This window comes from Dermacentor variabilis, chromosome 3, assembly GCF_050947875.1.
Source record: "Dermacentor variabilis isolate Ectoservices chromosome 3, ASM5094787v1, whole genome shotgun sequence".
NCBI classification, from domain to species: domain Eukaryota; kingdom Metazoa; phylum Arthropoda; class Arachnida; order Ixodida; family Ixodidae; genus Dermacentor; species Dermacentor variabilis.
Window position 1 is genome coordinate 32,542,909 of NC_134570.1, and position 27,062 is coordinate 32,569,970.

The 27,062-nt window shown below is 46.2% G+C and overlaps 1 protein-coding gene across 1 annotated transcript; it reads left to right on the top strand.

The window, feature by feature from the left end:
- The first annotated feature begins 653 nt into the window (after positions 1-653).
- Positions 654-25,616, top strand: LOC142573923 (uncharacterized). The gene is made up of 4 exons (XM_075683125.1): positions 654-845; positions 4,774-4,844; positions 16,961-17,050; positions 25,203-25,616. Exons 1-4 carry the CDS (start codon positions 815-817, stop codon positions 25,551-25,553), a joined length of 543 nt encoding a protein of 180 aa, XP_075539240.1. The 5' UTR covers positions 654-814; the 3' UTR covers positions 25,554-25,616.
- The last annotated feature ends 1,446 nt before the right edge of the window (positions 25,617-27,062 follow it).

Genomic DNA, 27,062 nt, shown 5'->3' on the forward strand with positions numbered 1-27,062 from the left:
TAATTTTTTGTTTGTGGTATCCTTCAAATGTGAGCAGCCTGTACGTTATTATACGCCAGCCAGCGGGTTCGCATGACATCTGTTTTTATGCCTTGGTGAGCACGGAAGACATTTGATGTTCCGTTGTCAATGACCTTTCTACAGACGTAACGGCAAGTGACAACACAAATTCGAAGACGGTGAATTTTTAATTTTCGCTTGCTCTTTTACGGAAACCAAGAAACAACCGACAAAAGAAATGCCGTGTTACCACCTTCAAGCTTCGCGACTCCCACTGTTACTGTAAGTTCTGTGCAGTGCTATTAGAATCAGTTTTTTCTTGAAGCAACTTTTGCGGAGGTGGAGGGCGGCGGGTGAGCGGGTAGGGGAGAGCGGCAACCGTACGTTTTCGCAAGGCCTTGAAACGCATAATTTTAGGAATACTTCATTGAAAAAGTTACTGAACTTGAACACCGACTTGAGGATTCGCATCGTGGTACTTGAAGTAAGCGACTTCTTGGCTACCATAACGAATGTATAATCAAATAAAAGGACGCCACCTCAGGTCTACTGAATAGATTTATTTACAGCGATTTACAGCGAGAATGGCCTCTGCACAGCAGCACTTCGTTAAACGGCCCATCCAATGACTGGCCTTCCACAACAACTTTGTTGGACAGCTTGTGAACTGAACTTAAAATTCACGCGATACAATAAGTGGCCGACAGTTGAAGTGGAAGCATAAAAGCCATATTTCCTAGCTCGTGAAGCGCGTGAACCGAACGACAGATAAGTTTATCGCACGCCACACTGCTTGTACGGTGTGGCTATCAGGATGAACGTCCAGGGCCTTTTCTTTGCAATTGGTAAGAGCAAAGAGCGTTTGCTTGCGTGTTTTTATGCCCAACATCGTAACATATCTGGTAGCACTCACGATACAAGTAATGTTTCTCTTGATGTTTTCTTGCATTCAAGCTTACGGTGTGCGTGAGTAAGCAATTGTTCTTTCATGTTCAGAATATCGGATTCGGAATGTGACCAAACACGGGCGTGGAGCGCCAACTGTGTGAGCACATAAGAAGCCTTTGCTATGTTCAAACATTTCTTCACGAGCTCTGTGAGCAACTGCTTCGGTACTTTCGCCTTCAGCACTGCAGATGAAGGCCTTTTATAGGACGTTAATTATTGTTTCTTGCGTGAGTGCAAGAAATGTGCCTACATGAATAAGCAAAGTGGCTTTGGCCGTAGGCTATACTCAATTAGTAAATGTGTTGGAATAGTCAATACCGTACGTATGTTTCCTATTTCTAAACAAAGCGAAGTATGAAGTCCGTTCTTAAAGAGAGTCGCAAGGGGCGACAACATACGAGGAATAAGGGAGGGTGAAGTGCCGTTGTCATCCCATTTTTGTCAGCAAGTGATGCACTTGCGGGCATTGAACACACGGCACTTGCCGCGCTCACTATACTCGCGCACAACTTTCTGTGGCAATCAAAGGAAAGCTACGGGCGCTATGGGTAGGGGAATATCGGTGTTTGTAATAAAGTAGCGGTTTTTAAGAGCTTCAAAGATCATTATCTCCAGGGAAAGAGTGTATGATCCTCTGAAGGTTCCTTTTGATTTTGTGTCTGACTGGGGTCAAGTATGTGTTTAAGCAGCAACCAGGTGCTTAGGCACCCTAGCTGGCCGTTAAGGCGGTCGCAATATCCCATTCGAATTGCGCGATGCGTTTGCGTAGGCTACTGCTTTGTTTCTGCGCGAGCCAGAGCTTCTGCAGCTCTGCCGCACAGACCACAGGTGGACCAATTTAGCACCAGGAGCCGGGCCTTCCTCCTCCTTGTCTACCTCCGTGATTGAGTTAGCTGCGTCTTTGAGAAGAGTGGATATGTAATGGTTGCGGGTTCGCGTAGATTTCGAACATACTGGAAAGCGTCCCATTTAGGGTGATTAATTTTTAGCTTATTTCGCTTGTAGCCTCTGGAGGGTAGCGTAATGAAGAGAATGTAATGATTGCTCCCAACTTTTAGTTCGGTAATCTCCCAGATGGCACTGTCTATGTTTCTGGTGGAAGTAAAATAAGGCTTATACCGAAAAAGAAAACAGGGAACTAGACAGAGAAATTATGGAATCTGAACTACACGCTGTTCTAAACAACGTCAAAACTACAGCGGTGGCTGGCGAGGACCACATCATCAATAAAATATTACGGAACCTAGACGGTCAGTCGGTTACCGAGATCATCAGCCTTTTCAACATCCATTGGAAAGAGGGAACTATACCCGCCAACTGGAAACATGCAAACGTGATTTTCATACCCAAACCAGGCGAGAGGGTAAAGCTGGAGAATCTTCGCCCCATCTCCTTAAAGGGCCCCTTAAACGGTTCGGACAAATTTTGTAGACGCGTAGGTTACAGCTTAAGTAGAACATTCGCACCATAATTTAAGTGAAGCGTTACGTGTTAATGGAGCTACAAGCGATTACAAGTTACCCTCCTCCCTAGCCATGCTTTTCCTCCTCAACTCGTTCGCCGAGCGATCGCGGCTAAGCTCCGCCTTCACTGGTTCTGAGTCACGATGCGACGTCACATCGTCCACTTCCGGTTGTTTTGGAGCCCGCCCCCGCCAGCGCGGAACCTCTCCGCTAGCCGCTTGGCCGTAGACGCCAAGCGAGAGCTATCAAAGCAGCGTGCGTTGCGAGCATTCTGTCGTAGTGCCGAACATGTCTGGTATTCCGGTAACGACAGGCAAGCTGGTCATTTCGGCAAATGACTGGAGGCATAAACTCAAGCTGATGAAGGATGCTGCCTTGCAGAGGGACACGATGTCGCAGCTTGACATATTGCCAGTCGCTACGTTTGCAGTCCACAAGGCAACAAAGTCGAATCGTAGTGCTCGCGAAAAGACTGAGACCGACTCTGACCGCGGAGCTCTCGTCAAAATGGAGTACGTTGTAACACAAGCAGACGACACTTGCTGTGTGCCGGAAGTGCTTAAATGTACTGAAAAATTGTTCTTGTGCATTCTCTTTATGTTACTTTCTTTTTATAAAAACAAATGAACTAACATTCCAACTATTACGAAGATAATTTGTTTACCATAAGGCTGGAAAAATTATCGATCACGTGCCCTGGTCAGCCAATCGGATAGCTCGCCCCCACTGACGTCATATGGGTAGGGGCGGCTTAAAATTCCGCCGAGCAGTGTGCTGCGACTGGCAGCGATGTGCATTTTTAAAACCTTTTAATAAATTACACGCTTTACGCGGAGCACTTAGATGTGTCAATTAATGATCAGAAGTACCTACTCTAACGACTCAGTACGTTTGCAGAAAATCGTCAAAATCGTTTCAGGGTCCCTTTAACCTCTTGCCTGGGGAAGGTTATGGAACATGTCATTCTTAACAGGCCAAACGAGTACACTGAAAGCAACGGGCTACCCCATACGATGATTGGCTTCAGACCAAATTTGTCCACTCAAGACATCCTGTGGCCAATTCAGCAAGATATTCTACACCCGGGCCCCATACGAGCCACTCGTACCATTCTAAGGCTAGACGTGAGTAAAGCTTTTGACAATGTGTCATACGCATCAATACTCACAAATCTAGCCCAAATGAATGTCGTGACGCACACTTATAGCTATATTACAAACTTTCTCAAGGATCGCATTGCGGAAGTACATTTTGGGGACATTAAAAGCGGACAATTTCAATGTGGTACAAGGGGAACCCCTCAGGGTGGGGTCCTCTCCCCTTTCCTTTTCAATGTGACCATGCGAAACCTGTCCCCGTTACTGGAAAAAATCCCGCATACCAAGCACTATATTTGTACTGATGATACCACCGTCTGCACCAATAAAGGTTCCGATGGAGAAATCATGGACGCATTGCAAGCGGCCGCGGACACCGTACAAAATTTTATTTTGTGCGACAAAATGGTCTCACGTGCTCCCCGACAAAATCCGAGCTTCTAGTCATACGACTGAAAGAGACGCCGCTGAAAGAGACACCACCTCGCCTATACGAGTCAATATGGAGGACGGCCCAGATCCGCCCGTGCCGACAATAAGAGCCCTGGACATGCTACTTCAGCATAACACCCATAATTCTGAGGCTATTGCACGATTACAGACGACAGCCCACCAAATGTGTGGCCTGCTCAGACGAGTCGCCACACGATACCACGGTATGAAGGAGGCCGATCTCTGTCTTCTGACGCAGCCTTTCCTGGTCGTATCGTGTGCTCCTTCCCTTGCTACCACCTGGCATATCCTGGCATAGCCGAGCTAAGCCACTGCGAATTTTTTTCATTTCACCCACATTGAAGCGCGTCCGTCGAGACAGGGATCGCACCCATTACTTAGAGCTCAGCGGCACAACGCCATTATTGCTTAGTTACTGCGGTGGTCTTTTTTACGGGATGCAAACATCGTTAGGCTGGAACGTATACACATAGTAAATTGGTTTGCTAGATCGAGTCGACAGACTCGCAGGATCCCTCAGAGCAAGACATTATAATTGCATGACTGAAAATTATTCAGAAGTTACCTGCTTCATACGTTTGCTAAAAAAATGCTGCATCTGCACTACGTTCGCAGCTTTCCTGCAGCAGAATCATTTGGAACAGCCGCCGCTTGCGTTGATATTACTCTCCTAATGTTCCCATAAGTACTGTTGTACTTTATATTCGAGCAGAAACGAAGATTGAACAATTTGAAATAGTGAGCTCTCGAACCATACAGTTGGGTCTATGTGCACCAGCAGTACTATTTCGTTGTGCCATTGCGTATTTCAGTGCCCCTTCTCGTTGCTGATGGAGCAACGGGCCAGGCGGTGTGCCCGAACAAGACATGGAATCCTATAGAGGTAATGACTTTGAGATTTTTTCTAAAATTTAGCTGGGCGCTAGCAAATATGAGTTTTGAAATTTGAAATATGTTATGCAGATTGACTTCGCAATTTTTGCCACCTATAGACTTACAAACACTTCGCTCGCAATAATAAAAATGGATGGATGGATGAATGCATGCAAAACTTTAATGAAGGTCCTGAGGTACGCGACCCAGCGCGCTGCGGGCCTCTACCACGTTGGGGCAGTCAGGCCATGCCCGACTGCCGCATCGTGGGCCCTCCGGACAGCCCATAGTTGCGCCCCGGCATCGGGGCTCTTGACAGCGGGCTCTTGTCCTCATTGATTTATTCCGTGTCTCGCAACGAGGTGCAACGCCAGAGCATATGGCCTAGTCTAGCGAAGTCATTGCAGTGCCTGCAAGAACTAGTGGCATAAATGTCGGGATAAGGCTCGTGGAATAAAGCCGAGCTGGGATACGAGCCTGTTTGCAATAATCTGAGGGTCAATGCCTGTGCACTATTTAACTTCTTGTGAGGAAGGGGAAAGTCTCTCCTGCCGAGATAAAAGTGCTGCGTAATTTCATTGTATGTGGTCGGTTGATCTCTGTTCTTCACCACTGCGGGCCGGCGGGGGAGTTCTCCATGGTCGCGGAAAGCGAGACCTCACGCCTTGGAATGGGCCAGTTCGTTGAGGTTTGTGGGGCCTCCCATGAAGGATCACATGTGAGTGGGGAACCACGTGAAAGTGTGGGAGGCAATGCTTTTGCCGTCGAGGATGCGACAGGCTTCCTTACACACGGCGCCAACGCTGGAGGCGCGGATGTCTGCCCTGGAATCGCTGAAGATACTGGCATGTTTGTCGTCCAAGAGGTCCAAGGCAATGGCCACTTGGCCGCACGCGACGACGTGCTTCGTACCGAAGCGGCGTTAATGATTGAACCCCTGTGGTTGATCGACACTACCATGAAATTGTTGCTGTTGCCATACTGGGCCGCGTCAACTAAGCAGCTGCCGCCAGGGAGTTCTGTCGCGTGGCGTAGGAGCACCATCGCCCTGGCCTCCCTTCTTTCTACGTTGCGCTGGGGATGCATATTGCACGGGGCGGGGATATGATGATGTTGTCTCTGCTCTTTCGGAAGGCCCTGGCAGGCGTCTTCAACAGTGGCCGGGGTACGCCCATATGTATTAGGAGTCGTCTGCCCGCCCTGGTGCCGGAGAGTCTGAGAATCTGTGCCCTTTCTTGTGTTTCTGCAGTTTCTTCCAGGCTATTATGAATACCCAACTGCAGGAGTTGGTCGGCGCGTGTGTAGTTTGGTAGTCCGAGTGCGCTTCCTTATCACGGCATTTAGCTTGTCTCGCTCGGCCCTCTTCCAGACGTGCATGGCCGCTATACGTACGTTAAATGGCATAACAAGAAAGCGTGGACTAGCCTTATCAGATTCGCTTCGCTCAGGCCTCTCCTTCTGTTACCTACCCGCTTGATTAGAACGATGACACTATGCGTCTTTTTTGCAAGTTTGTGAATGGTGATGCTATTTGTGGGGGGGGGTCCGGCCCTTCGAGTGTCATTCCCAAGGATTTAAAAAGAACAGTGGTTAGTCGCATCTGAATGAAACCAATGGCCTATGGTATGCCGTCATGTGGCGCACCTTAAAATATCTTTATATGCCGCTTAATTAGTTAATTACCTAGATGGATTATGCAAAATATGAATATTCACTTTAGGGCCGAGTGCATTTCGTTGCGTTGTAGAGGGCGTTCAGAAACGACCGATCCAATTTTTTGTGGCAAGGCACATGCAGGGTGTCCATGTTTTTCAGCCTTTAAAGAGAGCCCGGGAAATATGAAATAAAAGCACGTGACTGCGCTCATGCGCTACCGTATTGCAGCACTCTCAACTGTGCTTCGTGTGAAAGAAGCACAGTAAGCGTAAAGAGTGGACACTCCCGTAGGCGCCTGCGGCCGACTTTGGCTCTCAGCGCACCTATCGGAATCGGCGAAACACACCAGCCTCCAAGATGGTCGCGCACGTCGCCAAATCTCGGAGGCCCTAATTTCAGTTTCGTTTCTTGTATTTTTTTTGTGTGACCCATACCGTTGCTTAAGTCGAGTGATTTCATGCAGGCGCTTGTGCCACTGTTTGTATGTTGTGACGACGAGCGCGCAAAGCTGTTTCACTCGTGTTAGTTTCATTTAAATTCATATTTGCTGTTTCAAGCTGTAACTTGCGCAACAATCATGCCAACTGTTGAGGTAGTAGAACTTTATCGCTTATGATATTGTACGTCTAGTAACTCACGCCAAAAGGCGTATCGTAAATAAATGTGCCGTGTTCCTTAAATATAAATCAACTTGCCGCACAGTCAAGAACACGAAGATAGCAGACAACAATTTATTGCAGCAAGATTGTAAGAGGCAGATACATGAAAACGGGAAGAAACAGCGAAATGCAAGTAATACGGGTGTCAGACGGCGCACAATTAAACGCGATCAAGCCTAATCCGATTTGAATTTCTCGGTCGCGATTGGTTCTTTCGCGTAAGCTGCGTGATGGAGCCAATAGCAGTCGAGACTTTCAATCCGGATCGGACTTGATCGCGATCGAAAGTGGTCGTGTGACACCGGTATAATGGAGAATACTCCGAAATTAATGGTGTGATAGCAATAACTTTGGACAAGCAAAACACATAGAGGACGTGTTGCAACTATCCAGATAATGAAAAGAAAAAGCTGCACATACACGACAGCAATTAATTTGCTCAAAATGGTATTGTTTTAGAAGGAAGAAAGATATGACGTTTTTTCTTGTACTTCTGAGAAGAATGTTGAATTAGGGCAGCAAAATTATGTGAGTGGTAGCGTGGCGAAATAAAATGACTGCAAAAATAATTGAGCACGCACAAACATCCTCATTTCGAATGTGTAAGCCAGTGTGTTCGTCAATAAACAGCTGGAATTAAGCACCTTGTGTTGGGGCTCCTTACCTGCTGTCTTTGAAGCCTTGCAATCATCTTCTGATACTTGGAATTTTGCCCTTGAGTATGCATGATGTCCCTTGGCTGTACAATGTATTTTGAGGAAATAGTGGAGATTCCTGCAATACGCAGATTGACAGACAGAAGGTAAGCAATACTGAAGGCTTCAAAGCTAGTGAATGTAGACGCTACGTTCCTTCGTATAAGCAATACTGGAGCCTGCAAAGCTTTGTAATGGAGATGCTGCGTTCCTTTATGCAATGCGTATATTTTTTTGGGCTAAGGAAGCACTGTTATAAATGCTAAGAAACAAGAAACTTTCTACGGTAACGCCTCCATACACAATTAAAACATGAAAACACGCATCTTCAGCCCATTGCAGAACAGCTAGCAATGCTCGAGCGCGCATAGCCTGCTACAGAGGTTGAGAGAGAGCGCATTATTGCCATACTGAAAATATTGCACGTGTACCGCTTCAAAATAGCTATATTTCTTTTGCAAAAGTAGAGCACCATACTTTTTCAGCAGTCGCCACGCGTATCATAAAGCTCTCTGCCCCGAACGGCATGTGTTCATAGGCCGCATTTCTTCACGAACCATTTTAATTTCTGACTTCGTCATTCTATCGAACGTGCCTCGCAGCTCGAACGCTGCCATATCGCTGTTATCGCTAGCATCACCGCTCATTGCTGCGCATAAAAAAATGAATACGAAATGAAATCCAGCGTAGCAAATGGGCAGCAGCTCTTCGTGGTTGCAAGGCTGCCGTCACTCGTTCAGGCGGTAACAGTGACATAACGAAATGCGAAGAGAATAAGTCGTTAACAACGCGCAAAAGAACTTGCTGTGGCCTTATCATGAAACAGCGACGAAGCAGACGCTGGCAGAAGAACCCAACAACGATGCTCAGGTGCATTTTACAGAAAGAGCCCGGCGCGGCATAAACAAAGAACCAACTTGGCGCGGTCTGACTAGGCTTCGCACATGTTGGGTCGTGCCCAGTGGTCGTGCCGCCTGTCAAGCTGCTAGCCGCAGCCGCAGCCACAACCGCATTTTATTATGTGTTCTGCCACCTAGCGGAATCGGCGAAGCTCCATAGCTCGGCCAAGGTCGTTTCAAATAGGTTGCGAAGCTTCGGGCGAAAAGCGGTTAAGTACAGATTGTCACCGACATCAGCATGGGGGGTTATGGGAGCAGCGATTGAAGCGCGACTATGTTTGGAGGGAACAAACATTGGGAAAGAAAAAGCGTTTTTAATTCAAACGAGACACAGTTAGATTCATTCAACGAAAATAAAATTCCCAGTCAATTTTATATATTCGTGATGAGTTAAGAAAATACAAGTTTAATTTTATTACCAGTAATAAATGCATTTTTTTCAGCGCCAATCGCTACAGGGGGCGTTGACGCCACTATCACTCGCAATGCAATGCACGTCTTGAAATGGGCAGAAAGGCGCACTCGTAAAGTTCACCTGTTGAAATACGCCCCCCTCGTAGTTCGTGCTTTTTTGCTCGTCGAAGTTTGTCTGAATTTGGTGACGCGGGTAGCTTCATCGCTTCTTAATCTGTTCAGTCAAAAGTAGTGAGTTACGACCGCCAGATAATTGTGTAGTTGTTTTCGTGCGACTGCGCTGGCCGACGGGCTTGGCATCCGACAATAGGATCAGCACTCGACACCTAAAGCTTTCGTCGGCCTCCAAAGAATGTCCTGTGCAGGGATGCGATTTCGACAATCGTACGGCTGGGCTTTTCCTGCATCGGTTTCCACGCTGAAAGCTCGAAAGGCCCATCAAGTCGAATGGCGGGGCATTTGAATATATAGCTCCAAAGGAAGGACAACAAAACAAACTTCGCGCCTTCGAAAAGAAAATGACGTCACTTCTGCTTTTAACGGACATGACGTCACATTATTTTTTCTTCTGCCGGAAGTGTTCCCACCACATAGAGATGGCGCTAAGCCCCATGAACCGCCGATGGACCGCCATGTTTTGAACGTATGGGCTTCTATGGAAGCTTCTCTACCAGGTATATTTACCTTGGCTCGGCCGCGAACGGGCTCGAGTGTCCGCTCTTGTCGTTTACTATGTTACTCTATGGTAGAACTTTATCGTTTGTGATGTTGTACGTCTAGTAACTCACGCCAAAAGGAGTATCGTAAATAAATGTGCCATGTTCCTTAAAGGGACACTAAAGTGAAAAATGATTTCTTCTGCATCAGTAAATTACTGTTCTACAACACCAAAAACACTACTCTTACAACAATAAGACGTTTGGTAAGCCAGAAAAAAGCGGAAGAACGAAATACGGGTGGCGACGCCTACTCGAGTTCCCCCACCTGGGGGCTGTGATGTCTTGAATTCTGATGGCATTTTCTAGGGCCTACTAATTATATATAGCGGTTCGGATTGACTACATTGTGTTCTAAAGGAACCAAATATTAAACAAGGCAAGTTTCGTGAACCTTTATTCAGCCAACGCGGCCCAAAGGCGAAAACATACTTTGGAATCCCTGACGTCACTCTGACGTAACAGCGCTGGGGTTTCGGCGCGAAATTCAAATACTGATACTTGGACCTTCATTTTCTCATCTAATAATCAAATTATTTTTTTGAAATGACTGCCTGCAGGGTTCTCAATCAATGCTTCATTATTCTAAACTGATTTATTGTTTCGCTTTAGTGCCCTTTAAATATAAATCAACTTGCTGCACAGTCAAGAACACGAAAATAGCAGACAACAATTTATTGCGGCAAGATTGTAAGAGGCAGATACATGAAAACGGGAAGAAACAGCGAAATGCAAGTAATACGGGTGTCAGACGGCGCACAATTAAACGCGATCAAGCCCGATCCGATTTGAATTTCTCGATCGCGATTGGTTAGTTTGCGCAAGCTGGGCGAGGGAGCCAATCGCAGTCGAGAATTAAGATCCGGTTCGGACTTGATCGCGATCGAAAGTGCTCGTGTGACATCGGTATAATGGAGAATAGTCGGAAATTAATGGCGTGATGGCAATAACTTTGCACAAACAAAACATGTAAAAGCTGTGCTGCAACTAAGGGCGTCTTGCGCTGGAGTTTGAGTTATAGTAGCGGCGCCTGGTGGCGGCGCGCGAAACGTTATCTGGGTAGTACCAGCTTGGATAGTATTGAGCCCTGGCTGTGGCGAGGCACGTTTCTAACCCAAGTTTTGCGTCGATTCGCGCTTTTTTCTGCCCTGTTGCGAGTGCGAAAAAGCTCGTCACTTATCACAGACCACGCCAACCATGCTGCGAGCTTGCCACAGCCTATATTTTAACCGAAACAGACTCTCCGTGAGACACAATGCTGGAAGCAGGAGGAATCGGCGGCGCCGATCCGGAGAGACCTAGCTCAGCCTCGAAAAGCATCACCGTCGTTACTTCTGCGTCGTGGGCTGCCATGGGCAAGATGGCCTGAATCCCAACATCAGATTCTACCGTTTTCCTTCAAGGCCTCAAGAAGCGGAGCGTCGGGCGCGCTGGATAGCTGCAGTTCGTCGCGCTGAGTAATCGAAACTTCGCGCCACGCTGACTGCTTCGCCTGTCTTAGAGCTTGCTTGATTATCTGCGTTCTAAAATTCGGTCTTTTGCACCTAGAGTCCCAACAGCAGACCGACATAGCCGCAGGCATGGCTGGTGATTCATGATTCGAGAACCGGCCACAGCGACAATTAACAATTCGACCGGTGCGAAGTGGTGAAGTGACCAGCTGTGTGCAAATGAGTGCAAATGAGCGCAAATGCATGGTCGCGCTGATTCGGTGACAGTTCACTACCCCACTAAGAGTAGCACATGTTAGAGAGTTAAATGAGCTCATCCTTGACCTCAAGCCAGCACATTGAGGCAGCGCAACAAGGTATAGTATTCATTGCAGCACATCGATGTTCGAGCGCTGTCATTAAAAGCTACATCAAACGAGCAGCGCACGAGCTCGCGCTGCAGCGTGATTCACACGTACGTTACTGCGAGCTCATATGCATTACATCAGTTATTTATCAGTTGCTAAAGGGAGAGATGGCTGCTACTACAGTGCAGACATAACTACTTGTCCAGCGGCATGCAGTCAACAAAGATTGCAGGAGGCCCGCCGTTTCGCGGCATGTCGAAAGACCGCTGCCGTCGCGGCGCGTACGATCGTGCGATTGAGCAGTTCGTACATCGCGGCGTGATGAAAAACCGCTGCCGTCGTGCGCTCGAGCAATTCCATACACATGATGTATGCTTATCGCTGCTGTGAATTCATTTATAGCCAGCATTTCTTCGCGTTTGTGCGCCTGAATCTAGCAGCGTGCAATCCTTACCAGAAGTTCAACTTCGTACGCGACTCGCTTCACTTGCGATTGACACCGCGCTAAAACTTCACCGCTTATTTCTTGGATGGCGTACACGTATTCGGCGTTGCATGCGTCGCATGATTTATTGCCTTTACGCAGCGCGCCATCCCTGAAAAAATCTTCGGCGCCCGATATTCGCTGCAAGGTGTGGTACAACAAAACCGAAAGTGGCGGGTCCATATTGTAAACGTGCTTTCGTAAGCAGACGACCGAGCTTGGTACTACTCAGTTCAGGACAGAGGGCGCTCTTTAGCACCATTTTCGCAACGCCCCCTGGGCAATGCAACAGCGCCATCCAGATAACGCAAAAAAAAAAAAGATCTGCACAGACACGCAAGCAATTAATTGGCTGAAAATGGGATTGTTTCAGAAGGAAAAAAGTGTGACGCTTTTCCTTGTACTTCTGCGAAGGAGGGTAAATTAAGGTTGAAAAATTATGTGAATGGTTGCGTGCCAGAATGAAATGGCTTCAAAAATAATTGGGCATGCACCAACATCCGCATCTCGAATGTGTAAGCCAGTGCATGCGTCATTAAACAACTGCAATTAGGCACTTTATGTTGGGGGTCCTCACTTGCTGTTTTCGAAACTTTGCAGTCGTCTTCTGATACTTGGAAATTTGACCTTGAATATGCATGATGTCATTTGGCTGTATAATGTATTTTGAGGAAATAGTGGAGATTCCTGCAATACGTAGTATGACAGCCTGAAGGTGCGCAATACTGTAGGCTTCAAAGCAATTCAATGTAGACGCTATGTTCCTACGGCATCGGCTTCACAGTGCGTCAGCATATTTGGCGGTGGCACACGGAAAGGAAGCGCCGTCGTCTCGCAATAGGCGATAAGCTCGACGCATGGTTGAGAGCACTGCGGTACGATAGTGCACGAGCGCAGTCACGTCGTTTTATTTCACATTTCGCGGCTTTCTTTAAACGCCGAAAAAAAAAAATCAGCGTGCAGCATTTACATTGACACAAAATACTGAATAGGTCGTTTCTCAACCCTCTCTACAACGCAATGAAACGCACTAAAGGGAATATTAAGGTGTCGCATAAATCATCTTAGTTAATTAACTATGTAAACGGAATATAAAAATTACTCTGAAGAGCGCCGCATGGCGGCAAACCATATGCCGTATGTTTCATTCAGCTGCGGTGAACCCCTGTTTTTAAAATCCTTGGTACAGGTTACGTGAAACACCCTTTATATTTATGTTCAGTCTTATGTGTGGTCTAAAATGCATGTAGGCGAAGTTTCTTTTTTCACCCTCATGGTTTCCAAGTTACAACACAGTGCAATAGCGGGAACTCTCCTTTTCACGGTGGTATAGTTGAACTTTTCTTTCCTGTATTTTCTGTATAAATTCGAGGGGCAGGTCAATAATATCCTTTGCATCAGGCCACAACCTGTGTCTTCTAAATGACAGAAGTCCGACATTTCTGCGTGGAACAACGTACAGCAGCTGCCTTGGCTTGACTTTGGGGTCACGTTGCCTGAATTCGAGCGTGCAGTGGTTCACTGATATTGAAACCCATGGAACTGATCATATTCCAACCTATGTGAGAATCGATGGACTAGACGCTGCATTACCGGATGTATCTCGCCAAATCGACTGGTCAGTCTTTCAAGATTGAGTAGAAGACACCTGAAAGAAACATATCGCACGCAGATTAGAAGACGTACATAATTGCAGATGCAATGCAATAGTGCACGTGTTGCTTTACACATTCGTCAAAGCGTGCAGAGAATGTCATTGAATTGGAAAGGCTTCGTACAATACGTCGCCGTGCTGAAAGGAGGTACAGGCGCACAAAGTCAATTCTTGACCTCAGAGAAGCTCGGCGCATGTAAAAGAATATAAGACGCCGAATGGATAAGCTAGCGGATCAAAGACGGAAATGATTTTGCGAGTCACTAGACCCTCGCAAGCCATTGTCCCGTGTGTGGCGTACCCTACGGGGTCTTTGCTGAAGACCCCAGCAACGACACCCTTCTAACGCCCTTGCCCTCTATCAAAACCGCCGTGAGATAGACGTTGCAGAGGAATTTTGCGCGAAAATCGCCGGCGGCACAGTTTTAGTCTCTGACATGGCTTTAAGCGACATCCCCGGTCCACGAGATACAAGTATGGAGGCTCCATTCTCTATGGAAGAGTTAGAAGCTGCTATGGCGCTCTGTAGGTGTTCGTCTTCACCAGGGTCCGATGGCATAACATATACTGCTTTGCGCCACCTAGGCCGAGAAGCACGAAGAGAACTTCTCAGCCTTTTTAATAGTTCATGGCAAGATGGTGTCGTCCCACAGGAATGGAAACGCAGCCGCCTGATACCTCTACTAAAAGCAGGAAAGTCGCTGCTCGAACTGGCATCGTATCTGCCATAGCACTTGCCAGCTGCATCGGGAAACTTATGGAACGCATGATACTCATGCGCCTCGAATGGTACCTAGAACACCGCAAAATTCCCCCTGATTATATGGCGGGATATCGATGAGGCCGTTCATCGATTGGCAGTGTCATCGATCTAGTGCCATCTGTAAAACAGCAAAAATGTTGGAAACGATTATCAGTAGCGCTCTTTCTGGACGTGAAAGGCGCTTACGACAACGTTTCCCATCCACCCATTCTAAACGCACTTTTGATAATTGAACTAGGAGGGCAAGTATATCGATGGATCAAAACTACTTGACACAAAGGTCCTTGTTCGTACGTACGGAAGACGGTCCTACTACCGACCACTACATATGCCGAGGAGTTCCCCAAGGTGGTGTTCTAAGCCCTATTCTTTTCAACCTCACGCTTCTTGAGCTGGCGGAATCCCTACCGGAAACAGTGAGTGTATCAATCTACGTCAACGACATCTGCATGTGGTCATCAGCGGTCACTCGCCTGCAGGTTCGCACAAGGCTACAGAAAGCAGCAACACACGCATCTCACTATCTTCACACACAAGGCCTCACCATCTCAACAGAAAAATGTGCGTTAGTCGCTTTTACACAAAAAGCGATGTCTCGTTATCCAGTATGCATCAATGACCAGCCTATCTCCTACAAGAAAAATCATCGGTTTTTGGGTGTCATTGTGGACCGGGCCCTCTCTTGGAGCCCTCACGTTGCCCACTTGAAGAAGAAGCTCACATCTATTGTTCATGTCTTCAAATTCATCGCCGGAAAAACATGGGGATCGTCAGTGGGCTCCATGCTACAGTTATATCGGGCGCGTTTTATCGGATTGCTACGTTATAGTTCTCCCGTGTTTGCTAAAACATTCAAGTCAAATCTTCGAGAACTTCAGAGCGTGCAAGCACAGGCACTACGTGTTTGCCTAGGCCTTCCGCGGAGTGCCTCAACAGCAGGAACCATTATAATGGCTCAAGACCATCCGATCGCGACTTACATTAGCACCGACACGTTTAGCGCCCATCTTCGTCATGTTTCACGCATGCAATCAAGCTCTCTTGCCTGCCTGCCAGAACGATGACCACAGGCGTCTTTCTCCAACGAGGTCAGCATCCATCGTGCCTATCTGCCATCGGGCTTCACACCCTCAGCATGTTCAACCTCAGCTTTGTGGTGTTTAAAACAACCTCAAGTGCGTCTTACGGCTCCAGGGATAAGAAAGAAGACCGACCTGCCTACCTTGGCCCTGAAGCAAGCAGCTATGGATTGTTTGAACACTTTCTACTTTGACCGAGTCCACATATATACGGATGGCTCTTCCACTCAGACCAGCTCCACCGGCGCAGTGGTTATACCATCACGATCAATTAGCATCCGTTACAAGATTTCTCACTTGACAACATCGACCGGGTCGGAGCTTGTTGCCCTCCGAGGTGCCGTTGATTACATTAACAACCAACCCGCTAATCGGTGGTAAATATTCTGCGATTCGAAGGCGGCCTTACAATGTCTTCTGTCATCTCTTTGTCGCGGTCCTGTGAACAACTAGTGTCGGAGATACAAGAAATGCATCATCGTATGATAGCGAAAGGACACGACGTCGTGTTTCAGTGGCTGCCTGGCCATTGCGGTGTCTCCGGCAACGACCTCGCTGACGAAGCTGCTAGGAAAGCACACGAAGGAGCAGCCCTACTGGATTGAGTCAGAGTCTGTGATCTGGACTGAGTGACCGAACGATATCCCCAGTACACTTTCTCTTATTTTAATCTTTCCGTCCCCTTTTCCCTTTTCCTAGTGTAGGGTAGCCAACCGGGCTGAGTCCTGGTTAACCTCCCTACCTTTCCTTTATCATTTGCTCTCTCTCTCTTTCTTTCATGTAGCTTGTAAGTTACCTTGTATCTGCAGCGAATTTTTAAGCTATGCAGCTGTTGTGTTGAAAACAACACGTAACAGAAACATGCCTGCGTTTGCACTCGCCTTATATGAGCATCCACGCAAAGTATTAATGCTGCGAGTGAAATTAGCACGTGAGCCTGAGAACATGCAAGCTTCGTCAAGTAACTACTACAAAAAGAAAAACAATAAAGTTGTATTGTTTTGCAAGTCATTTGTTCGTGCTGTGGAGCTTTCCACTGCCGATGCAATCATGCTTGAAGAAGCGGTATCAGAACTCTTCAATCGCATACTAACAAGTACGTCCGACAACAAAAGAAAACATCTAACAGCATTTATTATAATGTACTGGTACTTTAACACTACGGTGCTATATTGAAGAACGGCAGTGCTTCAACGTAACACGCAGAATAGCTCAACTGGTCTTTCCACTGCTTGCGATACTCGAATGAGCGAACCCTTAAGCAAAAAATTAACCCTTATCTTACGAGTGCAAATCGACATCAATGCAGGACGCACGGTGGACACGCTGCGTTTACTACTGTACTGATAGTCGGGGAGCCTGGCACATCGGCTATTTCCTTAACAACACCGTATGTTGGGTAAGTAAGCTTTTTTTTTTATCTGCTCTGTATCGGTTCGGAATGGTAAGGCAAAATACCCATGGAATATGACATACACAGTGTTATATTTATCTGCACTAATCAGAGGTGCAGCATGACATGCAGCTACATACTGTACAGCTATCCTTCCAATCTCTGTCCTTGTAGTCATTATAGCATGGCAGTGCTTGCACATTTCTTCACTCTTGAGTAAACAACAACGTTCTTTAAAAAATTACGCACAGGATCTCCTGTGGGAGTTATCTAAATGATGCGTAAGCATTTGGAACTAATCACCTGCTGTTTCATCAGAGTTAAAAGGTATCAACCCACCGCTTACTTGCAGAATAGATTTTGTCACTTCAGCCGGTTGGAGAACAGCTGCTCGTCACAAGTTCATAGCAGGACTGCCTAGATAGAAATAAATTTACCGCATAGCGCGTTCTGCCTCGGTATGTATGCGAGATTGGCTGCACAAAATGTCCTATGCCGATTTACAAAGCATGCCACGGAGTGGGTGATGTGGTGCATTTTATTCGGTGAATTCCGCTTTCCCATGCAGCATGCGAGTTCTTGATACGCTTCTTACTACGTAGAGGTACGTATCAACAAGCTCATATATAGTGTTAGATACGCACCCTTTTCCTGGCATCCCTCGAGTTCCCCGATCGCATCCAATCGCCGTCGCATTCCAATTAAGATGCGTAGGAGCGCGTCTAACACGTTCCCAGACCTGTTAGACAAGTTGGCGACTCCTACCTCAGCTGCCACCCGTCGAGCTATTGTCTCCACCCCTGCTTGACTCTTCCAGAAAGTGACACGGGAGCCTTGCACGGTTCCAGGTGGTTGATCTTGGTCCCGAGCAAAGCCGTTTTGCAGCTCTGAAAGCTCGTTCAAAAACAACCCTTCTCCTTCAGCTGAGCGCTTTCAGACAAGGAGGCAACACCAAGGCAACGCCGGTTGCAAGTCACCCGTAAGTAAGTCACAATGGAGCCTAGGGTGCCTAGGCACCCTAGTGGAACCCTCCGAGCAACCCCATCTGCCGAATCTGACTGCCCTTGCACGGGCGCCTACCATTGGAGCAAAATGGCACCTGAGTGGGCTCGGCGATTGGCCAAAAATGGCGTGACCCCGAGACACCGAAGGCGTTAAAAGCGAGAGACAAGGAGCTAAGACATGCATTCCTTCATTCATTCATTTTTTCATTCTTGCCACGGGCCGCAGCGTCCGGTTTGCTGTCGGCCGTCGATTACTTTATGACTGTTAATTAGTTTGTGTTATTACTGTAAATAATGTAAATAAACCTTCAGTTTTATCTCAAAATCCTCCTCAATGTCGTCCAATTCCCGCACTCAACGGCACGATCCAATCATAGACACCGTTGGGCAGCTTCGTTGTCCTGTTTGAGGGGAATCTGGCTACAGCCTCCTTCCGGACACTACACGAATGGTAACAGTAAACAAGGAACTTTCCTGGCTAAATTTCATCCACCTGAGTACAGTGGAATTAAAAAGAAATTATATAATTTGGACCATTCCGGAATCCTCGAGTTGAGAGCTTCACAGTCAGAGAAAAGGTCGTCCTTGTCTTCTAATAGAAACAGTGATCACAGCCTCTCAGTGGTGTACCCAACAAGTTATTCTCATGAACATGTGAGCTATTCTATCATTTTTCACAAAAGACACGGGAGTCAAAACGCCGATGTTTCTTCTCCTGCGGTTCTTTGTTCGCAGCATGTTGCTTACTAAATACGAAATCCTTCTAACTCACGTAGTTTTCGTTAGAACTCAACGTCAAAAAGAATAAAGCATCTACGCATAAAACTAGGACTTACAGAACTCGCAAAAGAAAGTTCATGTCTCGTTTGCGCACTGTGCCACGGACGTATTAATCTCCGCTTCAGGTGCACGTTTGTTGATTTGCACTAACAATTAAGCAGGTACTAAGTGTCTCGGTACAGACACTGTGCTTGTTACGGCCCGGCAGTGTTGCGGACCTAACTAGCACACACTCGGCGAATTATGGCTGATGAGCTCTTCAAAATTTCAGTACCCCGGTTTGCGTACTTTCCTGCCTTTCTTATCTTTGTGTTAGACATTTGACGAAGAAGTGGCTTCTCACCAGATGATGTAAGCCAGTGCAAGCACTAACTATAACGCGTTAGACGAACTTGATGGCAAGCACATACACAAACTAAACAAGAAATGGTACCTGTAACCAAAGTTCACGAGGTTAAGGTGATACCGCCTCACGAGGAACGTGGAACGTGATGCCGCCTTTTAAGAAATTTATAGTGTGTTTAGACATGAAGATGATTGTCTTATGGCGAGCATAGGGCGTAATTATTTGCGCTCGTGGACAAAATGGAGACTTCGGATTTTCCGATGGAAATGGCTTGCAGGTTTCTATGATAGCGATGCGCCATTACAGAAGTACTGACACAAAGATTTGAGGCTGAAGTGCCTGTGTCGTTCGGTCAGCACAAATGGATATTTTCTAAGAGTATTGATTAAAAGCAAAGCATACATCATCTTTTAATTTGACCTCTGAGGCCGTTCGGGTGGCGTACTATAGAGCATTGCGCGACATGTAGTAAAGTTGCATGAAGAAGCTTTATGACTTAGGCAAGTGTTCGGACACGTTCGGCGAGGACCTACAGGCATTGGGAGTTGTAGGTCCTCCGTAGGCCCAGGCGAGGACCTACAGGCATTAGGGCCCGCGCGGCCGCGCCGTACGCAGCCGCCACCGTAGTACGGTTCATCAAGGTTGATAATGGTTCCGCGGGGATGGGTAAGGCGCTAAAGAGCGATAACGGCTTATGATGATCGGAACGTGATCAGCGCACCTGGCGCCGCCACCTACAGTAGTTTGCTTGCGTCATCAATCCACCTTGCGCCGCCGTCGGAAACTGTTCGTGTCGTTTCAGCGTTGTCGTTTATACTGGTCGAACCAAGTTTCAAAACATCGATAATAACACCGGGCCACGTGGAGTTGAGCAAGTGGCGCAATGCTTACGCGTATTTAGCCAACTTCGGTAGGAGATTCTGCGTTAATTTTTTTAAAAGTGTGATTGGTTAGGTAATTAGTCATGTCCAATTTATGTCGTTCTTTAAGCCGTCATTGAAAATTTTGTAGAGAGAGATAGAGATAGACAGCATAAACTTTATTGTTGCTCTAAAAAAGCTTTTCGTTGTGAGCTGTGTCGGTCATGCCGGGCTTCCTTCTTCTAATCTGGGGCCCCGCTGAGACAGCGCCGCGACGGTATTAGAGAACGCTAAAAAACTTCTGATAGAGTCGTTTCAAAGATGTTCCTTTTTACATGGTCCTTTTTTCCCATGTTCTGCAGGAACTGCGCGTAATATATAGAAAATGACGTCACTGCGCGCACACGCGTCCCCGTTTTCAGTGCGGAGAGTTGTGCTCCCAAAGATCGATGCCCACGTGCCCGTGTAAGGCCCACGAATATCTGCGCCCGTATTCAGCGCTGGATTGGTCACACATAATCCGCTATGAAGGAGTAGTGCCTTTGGCGTTGCGCTGCTAAGCCCGATGTCGCGGCATCGAAACCCGGCCGCGGCGGCCGCATTTCAGTGGAGGCGAAATGCAAAAACGCCCGCCTGCCATGCACTGGGTACACATTAAAGAACCCCAGGTGGTCAAAGTTAATTCGGAATCCCCCACTATGGCGTCCTTCATAATTAGAGGGCGATTTAGGTACGCAAACTTCCATAACTTGACTAATCGATTTATGGGTTATCATTTAGGACCTTGTATGATGCTAACCCTGGCATCATACAAGATGTGGACGTGCTCGGCAAAGTGTGCTGAAGTGACCATAGGATGGTAAGAACTCGAATTAGCCTACACTTGAGGAGGGAACGGAAGAAAGTGGTACATAAGAAGCCAATCAATGAGTTAGCGGTAACAGGGAAACTAGAGGAATTCCGGATGAAGCTACAGAACAGGTATTCGGCTTTAACTCAGGAAGAGGACCTTAGTGTTGAAGCAATGAACGACACTCTTATGGGTATCATAAGGAGTGTGCAATAGAAGTCGGTGGTAACTCCGTTAGCCAGGATACCAGTAAGCTATCGCAGGAGACAAAACATCACATCAAGAAACGCCAATGTATGAAAGCCTCTAACCCTACAGCTAGAATAGAACTGGCGGAACTTTCGAAGTTAATCAACAAGCGTAAGACAGCTGACATAAGGAACTTTAATATGGATAGAATTGAACAGGCTCTCAGGAACGGAGGAAGCCTAAAAGCTGTGAAGAAGAAACTAGGAATAGGCAAGAATCAGATGTATGCGTTAAGAGACAAAGCCGGCAATATCGTTACTAATATGGATGAGGTAGTTCAAGAGGCTGAGGAGTTCTATAGAGATTTATACAGTACCAGTAGCTCCCACGACGATAATGTGAGAGAGAATGGTCTAGAGGAACTTGAAATCCCACAAGTAACGCCGGAAGAAGTAAAGAACGCCTTGGGAGCTATGCAAAGGGGGAGGCAGCTGGGGAGAATCAGGTAACAGCAGATTTGTTGAAGGATGGTGGGCAGATTGTTCTAGAAAAACTGGCGACCCTGTATGCGCAATGCCTCATGACCTCGAGCGTACCGGAATCTTTGAAGAACGCCAACGTAATCCAAATCCATAAGAAAGGGGACGCCAAAGACTTGGAAAATTATATACCGATCACCTTACTGTCCGTTGCCTACAAAGTATTTACCAAGGTAATCGCAAATAGAATCAGGAACGCCTTAGACTCCTGTCAACGAAAGGACCAGGCAGGATTTCGCAAAGGCTACTCAACAATAGACCATATTCACCCTATCAATCAGGTGATAGAGAAATGTGCGGAATATAAACAACCCTTATATAGAGCTTTCATTGGTTACGAGAAAGCGTTTGAGTTAGTCGAAACCTCAGCTGTCATGGAGGCATTACAAAATCGGGGTGTATGTAAAAATACTGAAAGATTTCTATAGCAGCTCCACAGTCACCGTAGTCCTCCATGAAGAAAGCAACAAAATCCCAATAAAGAAAGGCATCAGGAAGGGAGATAGGATCTCTCCAATGCTATTCGCAGCGTGTTTACAGGAGGTATTCAGAGACCTGTATTGGGAAGAATTGGCGATAAGAGTTAATGGAGAATACCTTAGTATCTTACGATTCGCTGATGATATTGCCTTGCTTAGTAACTCAGGAAACCAATTGCAATGCATGCTCACTGAGCTGGAGAGGCAAAGCCGAAGGGTGGGTCTGAAAATTAGTCTGCAGAAAACTAAAGTAATGTTTAACAGTCTCGGAAGAGAACAGGAGTTTAGGATAGGTAGCGAGGCACTGGAAGTGGTAAGGGAATACATCTACTTAGGGCAGGTAGTGACCACGGATCCGGATCATGAGACTGAATTAACCAGAAGAATAAGAATGGCTGGGGTGCGTTTTGCAGGCATTCTCAAATCATGAACAGCAGGTTGCCACTATCTCTCAAGAGAAAAGTGTATAACAGCTGTGTCTTACCAGTACTCACGTATGGGGCAGAAACTTGGAGGCTTACGAAAAGGATTTTGCTTAAATTGAGGACGACGCAACGAGCTATGGAAAGAAGAACGATGGGTGTAACGTTAAGGGATAAGAAAAGAGCAGATTGGGTGAGGGAACAAACGCAGGTAAATGACATCTTAGTTGAAATCAAGAAAAAGAAATGCGGCATGGGCAGGACATGTAATGAGGTGGGAAGATAACCGATGGTCACTAAGGGTTACGGAATGGATTCCAAGGTAAGGGAAGCGTAGCCGGGGGCGGCAGAAAGTTAGGTGGGAGGATGAGATTAAGAAGTTTGCAGGGACAACATGGCCACAATTAGTGCATGACCGGGGTAGCGGGAGAAGTATGGGAGAGCCCTTTGCCCTGTAGTGGGCGTAACCAGGCTGATGATGATGATGATGATGACGATGATGATGATGATGATGATGATGATGATGATGATGATGATTTAGGACCGTGGGCGATTTCCATCTTTACATTGAAGGTGCTGACGTGTGCTAGATTCCGTGGCTGGTCGCTTTTCAAAATTTTTATTGGCTTATGGGCTTCGTTCTTTCGAAACACGTCTTGACTGCGGCGATCCAGGTACCCAAAAGCGCTGTAATGTTTTTATTTTTTTCATATTGCGCAAGCTTTCTTTTGAGCCCGGAAAAAAGAACCATTTAAATGTAAACTCATGCAAACAACTCTATTGGGTGCTTCAGAGCAAGCTCTATCGCTTTTAAGATGCGACTTATGACCTAAAACGAATATTAAACATAACTGGCTACTTCAATGTTTTTCTAAATAACCTTATGGTTGTCATCTTAGAACACATGTTGCTGCAGTCGCAAAAATGACGTAGAGCAATATGGAGTCATATTCAGTGTAGCAGAAATTCATGAGATTGGCGCGAATTTTCCAATATTCCTTCCCATAGTAGGCAAAAAAATGCAATCGCATTGCTTCCTCACTTGAAGGCGCTCTACAGTGACAGCATAGGTGTTGTAGGAGACGCCCATTTCTGAGCCACGAATTAAATTAAAAAGCACGAGTTTCTTTGGCACACACCCAAGGCGCTGTAAATTAGCTTTTTTGCATTCCACCCTATGGGAATGAGCCCGTTGGACTGGAAATTGAAACCACTACCATGTGCTTAGCATAAGAGCGCCGTAGCCTGGGGGCCACCTTGGCGCGCGCATTACATTCCAGTTTTGTGTCACAGCGCGTGAAGGGTGATCTTAAGAAGCTCAACTTATATCCACAAAACATTTAAGCTCACACTTCTCCTTTCAACTGTAATAAAAATGCAATGTGTTGCAAATTTTCAGAACGATCACATCGAAACTGGTGTTAGTCCTAGGATAAACGGATATACCACTGAATCTCGATGATACGATTTTCACGGGAACCGGAAACTGAAACGTATCATCCAAAATATAGAGTTATCCAAAGCAAGCTCTCAAAAGTAAGAAAATAGGCGTACTGGTTGACAAACTCAATATCAAAGGTTCTTGGGGCCTCGAGTGACACAGGCCCGCATAACATGTTATGCGGAGCAGCACCTCTCGACGCCACACGAACCGCAGCCAACACACTTTTATTCAGCAACATTGAAATAGGTCGCAGGTTTTCGCTGAATTTGCTTCTTTTCAATATCCGTACAAAAGTTATCCAGGGAGCCGCCGTTTCCTCGCTCAAGTGAGCGCCGTCGCACCGGAAGTCGGTGTGGCCGCACGGCCGCAGCAGCATTTTACCGGCGACGGCGCTGCGCGCACGTTTTTCATCCAGTGCGTTTGGGGCTTGACACATTGTTCGTGGGCCGTTAGTAAACTGTAATTTAGTAATTTATCAAACTGGGATATAAAACTACATGTTTTAAAAATACCAGTAAAAGCCCACTTTCGCAGTCATAATATCCAAGTTCATGTGAAAACTCGATCGCAATGACCATGTGAAAAATACGGTGCTCCTATGGGACGTTGACCGGAAAGAGCAAAAAAGAACGTATTATCCAAAAACGTATCATAGAGAATCTTATCAACAAAATTTGACTTTACAGTTTTCAATATGTCGAGGATGTAGTGTAAACACTTCAATAAGGGCTAACGCTGTTTTCATAATAAGTGATTATGCTATTTGCTTCAAGTGTGAACATTGCATATAGTTAGGGACACATCCCTTAGCCTGGCCTAACTTACGCAACTGAAACATGTGTGTCGTGAAGTGAATTGTCGAAAGGATTATTAATATGAATAGTATATAAGATTATTAGTCTAAATTTATTATTAGATATCCCAAAATTACAAATTGTCGTGCAAATTTGGCCCGCTTTAGAAGTAATGCAACTGAAAACGCCATATCTCCAAAACACGCACGCATCATACCCACAGACGCACATACGCAGACACACGCACTGGCGCGCGCGCGCTTGGTACAGTGCGTACAGTGCACCAACCACTTTGTCATGAAGTGACGCTATTCATGGATGGATATGAAAAGTTCGCCACATTATTAACGTTCCGTTGAAAGCAATTTGTACCTCCAGTTCTCTACGAAAACTCACAATTACGATTTCTGTTTATTTTTAACAGCATACATTTCCTTTGCTTTCTTTATAGTACACCCCGGAGAGAAATGGGACGTGCTATGATGGTTTGTGCTATGGATCGCCGCCTGAACACGTGCATCTTTCTACTGCCTCAGATGAAGTCTTCGTAACGGATAGTACGCCGGATAGCAAGCCGAATCGCACGCCGGATAGCACGCTGGATAGCACGCTCGGCGACAGTGGGCCGACAACAACCAAAGCCGCGACTGCCACGCAAGAACAGAAGAAAAAGAAGAAGACGAAGAAGAAGGAAAAGGAGGAGGGAAAGAAGGAAGAGAAGGATAAGGAGGGAAAGAAGGAAAAGAAGAAGCAAAAGAAGGGCAAGAAGGAAAAGAAAAACCCAGAGCTCCAAGAGTGGTAGGCTCCAGCCCTTTGAAGTTATCTTTTTCTGGCGAAATCAATAAATGAAATTGCAAACAAACGAACAAAATTCTTTTTTTCCTGCTGCAATGCTTCCCTTCACAAGATTCAGCAGAAACCTGCGCATCACAGCATGACACCAAAGCGCATCTTGTGGAGATTGAGGACTTCGCCGGGCGCCTGTTCGGATGCAATGTCGCATTGTCGTCGATCAATTCTTCTACGTTTCCACTAAATATAGAGGTGGAAGAACTTCGATATTTGGTACAGCCTAAATACTGCAATATGTCACAGTGTTGAGTAATAGGCACGTATTTTCTGACAGAGCATGTTAAGGAGCAGCTTATATTAACAGCAAATATATTATTTGATACCATGAAGGTTTTCTTAAGTATAAGATAGGTGTCTGAAGCATACCTTGACGCGTATCCTCTGATTCTAATCATGAAAATGGCGTATTGGAAACCTTTGACGAGGGCGTAAAATGAGTAAAAGAAAGCTCAACATTATGCATGACGCATCTGTACATACTTTTGCCTGCACCACTATCATCATCATCATCATCATTCTTTTTTATGTACACTGCAGAATGAAGGCCTCTCCCTGCGGTCTCCAATTGCCCCTGTCCAGCGCCAACTGATTCCAACTAGCGCCGGCGAATTTCCTAATTTCATCGCTCCACCTAGCCTTCTGCCTTCCTCGACTGCGTTTCCCGTCTCTTGATACCTATTCTGCAATACTAATGGTCCAATGGTTATCTAACCGGTGCACTACATGACCTTTCCAGCTCCATTTTTTTCTCTTGATACCAATTAGAATATCGTCTATACCCATTTGTTCTCTCATCCAAAGCGCTCTCTTTCTGTCTCTTAACGTTATGCCTAACAATATTCGTTCCATGACTCTTTGCGCGGTCCTTAACTTGTTCTGATGCTTCTTTATCAGTCTCCAAGTCTCTGCCCCAGATGTTAGCACTTGTAAAATGCACTGATTCTGCACCTTCCTTTTCCAATGATAATAGTAAGTCAGGAGCTCACAACGTCTGATGTATGCAGTCCAACCCATATTTATTCTTCTATGAATTTCCTTCTCATCATCAGGGTTCCCTGTGATTAATTGACCTAGGTAAACGTACTTCTTCACAGACTCTAAAGGCTGACTGGTGATCTTGAACTCTTGTTCCCTTGCCCGGCTATTCATCATTATCTTTGTCTTCTGCATATTAATATTCAACCCCACTCTTACACTCTCCCTGTTAAGGTCCTCAATCATTTGTTGTAACTCGTCTGCATTGTTGCTGAATTGAACAATGTCATCGGAAAACCGACTGTTGTTGAAATATTCGCCGTCAATCCTTACTCCTAAACCTTCCCAGTTTAATAGTTTGAATATTTCTTCTAAGCACGCAGTGAGTAGCATTGGAGAGATTGTGTATCCCTGTGTGGCCCCTTTCTTTATAGGTATCTTCCTGCTTTTCTTGTGTAGAATTAAGTTAGCTGTAGAAGCTCTG

Excerpts from the sequence above, each read along its gene's own strand:
- LOC142573923 (XM_075683125.1), top strand. The coding sequence starts at position 815 with ATGAACGTCCAGGGCCTTTTCTTTGCAATTG. Across the intron at positions 4,845-16,960 it reads AGACATGGAATCCTATAGAG|GACGCACGGTGGACACGCTG; the intron begins GTAATGACTTTG and ends ACATCAATGCAG. Across the intron at positions 17,051-25,202 it reads TTAACAACACCGTATGTTGG|TACACCCCGGAGAGAAATGG; the intron begins GTAAGTAAGCTT and ends CTTTCTTTATAG.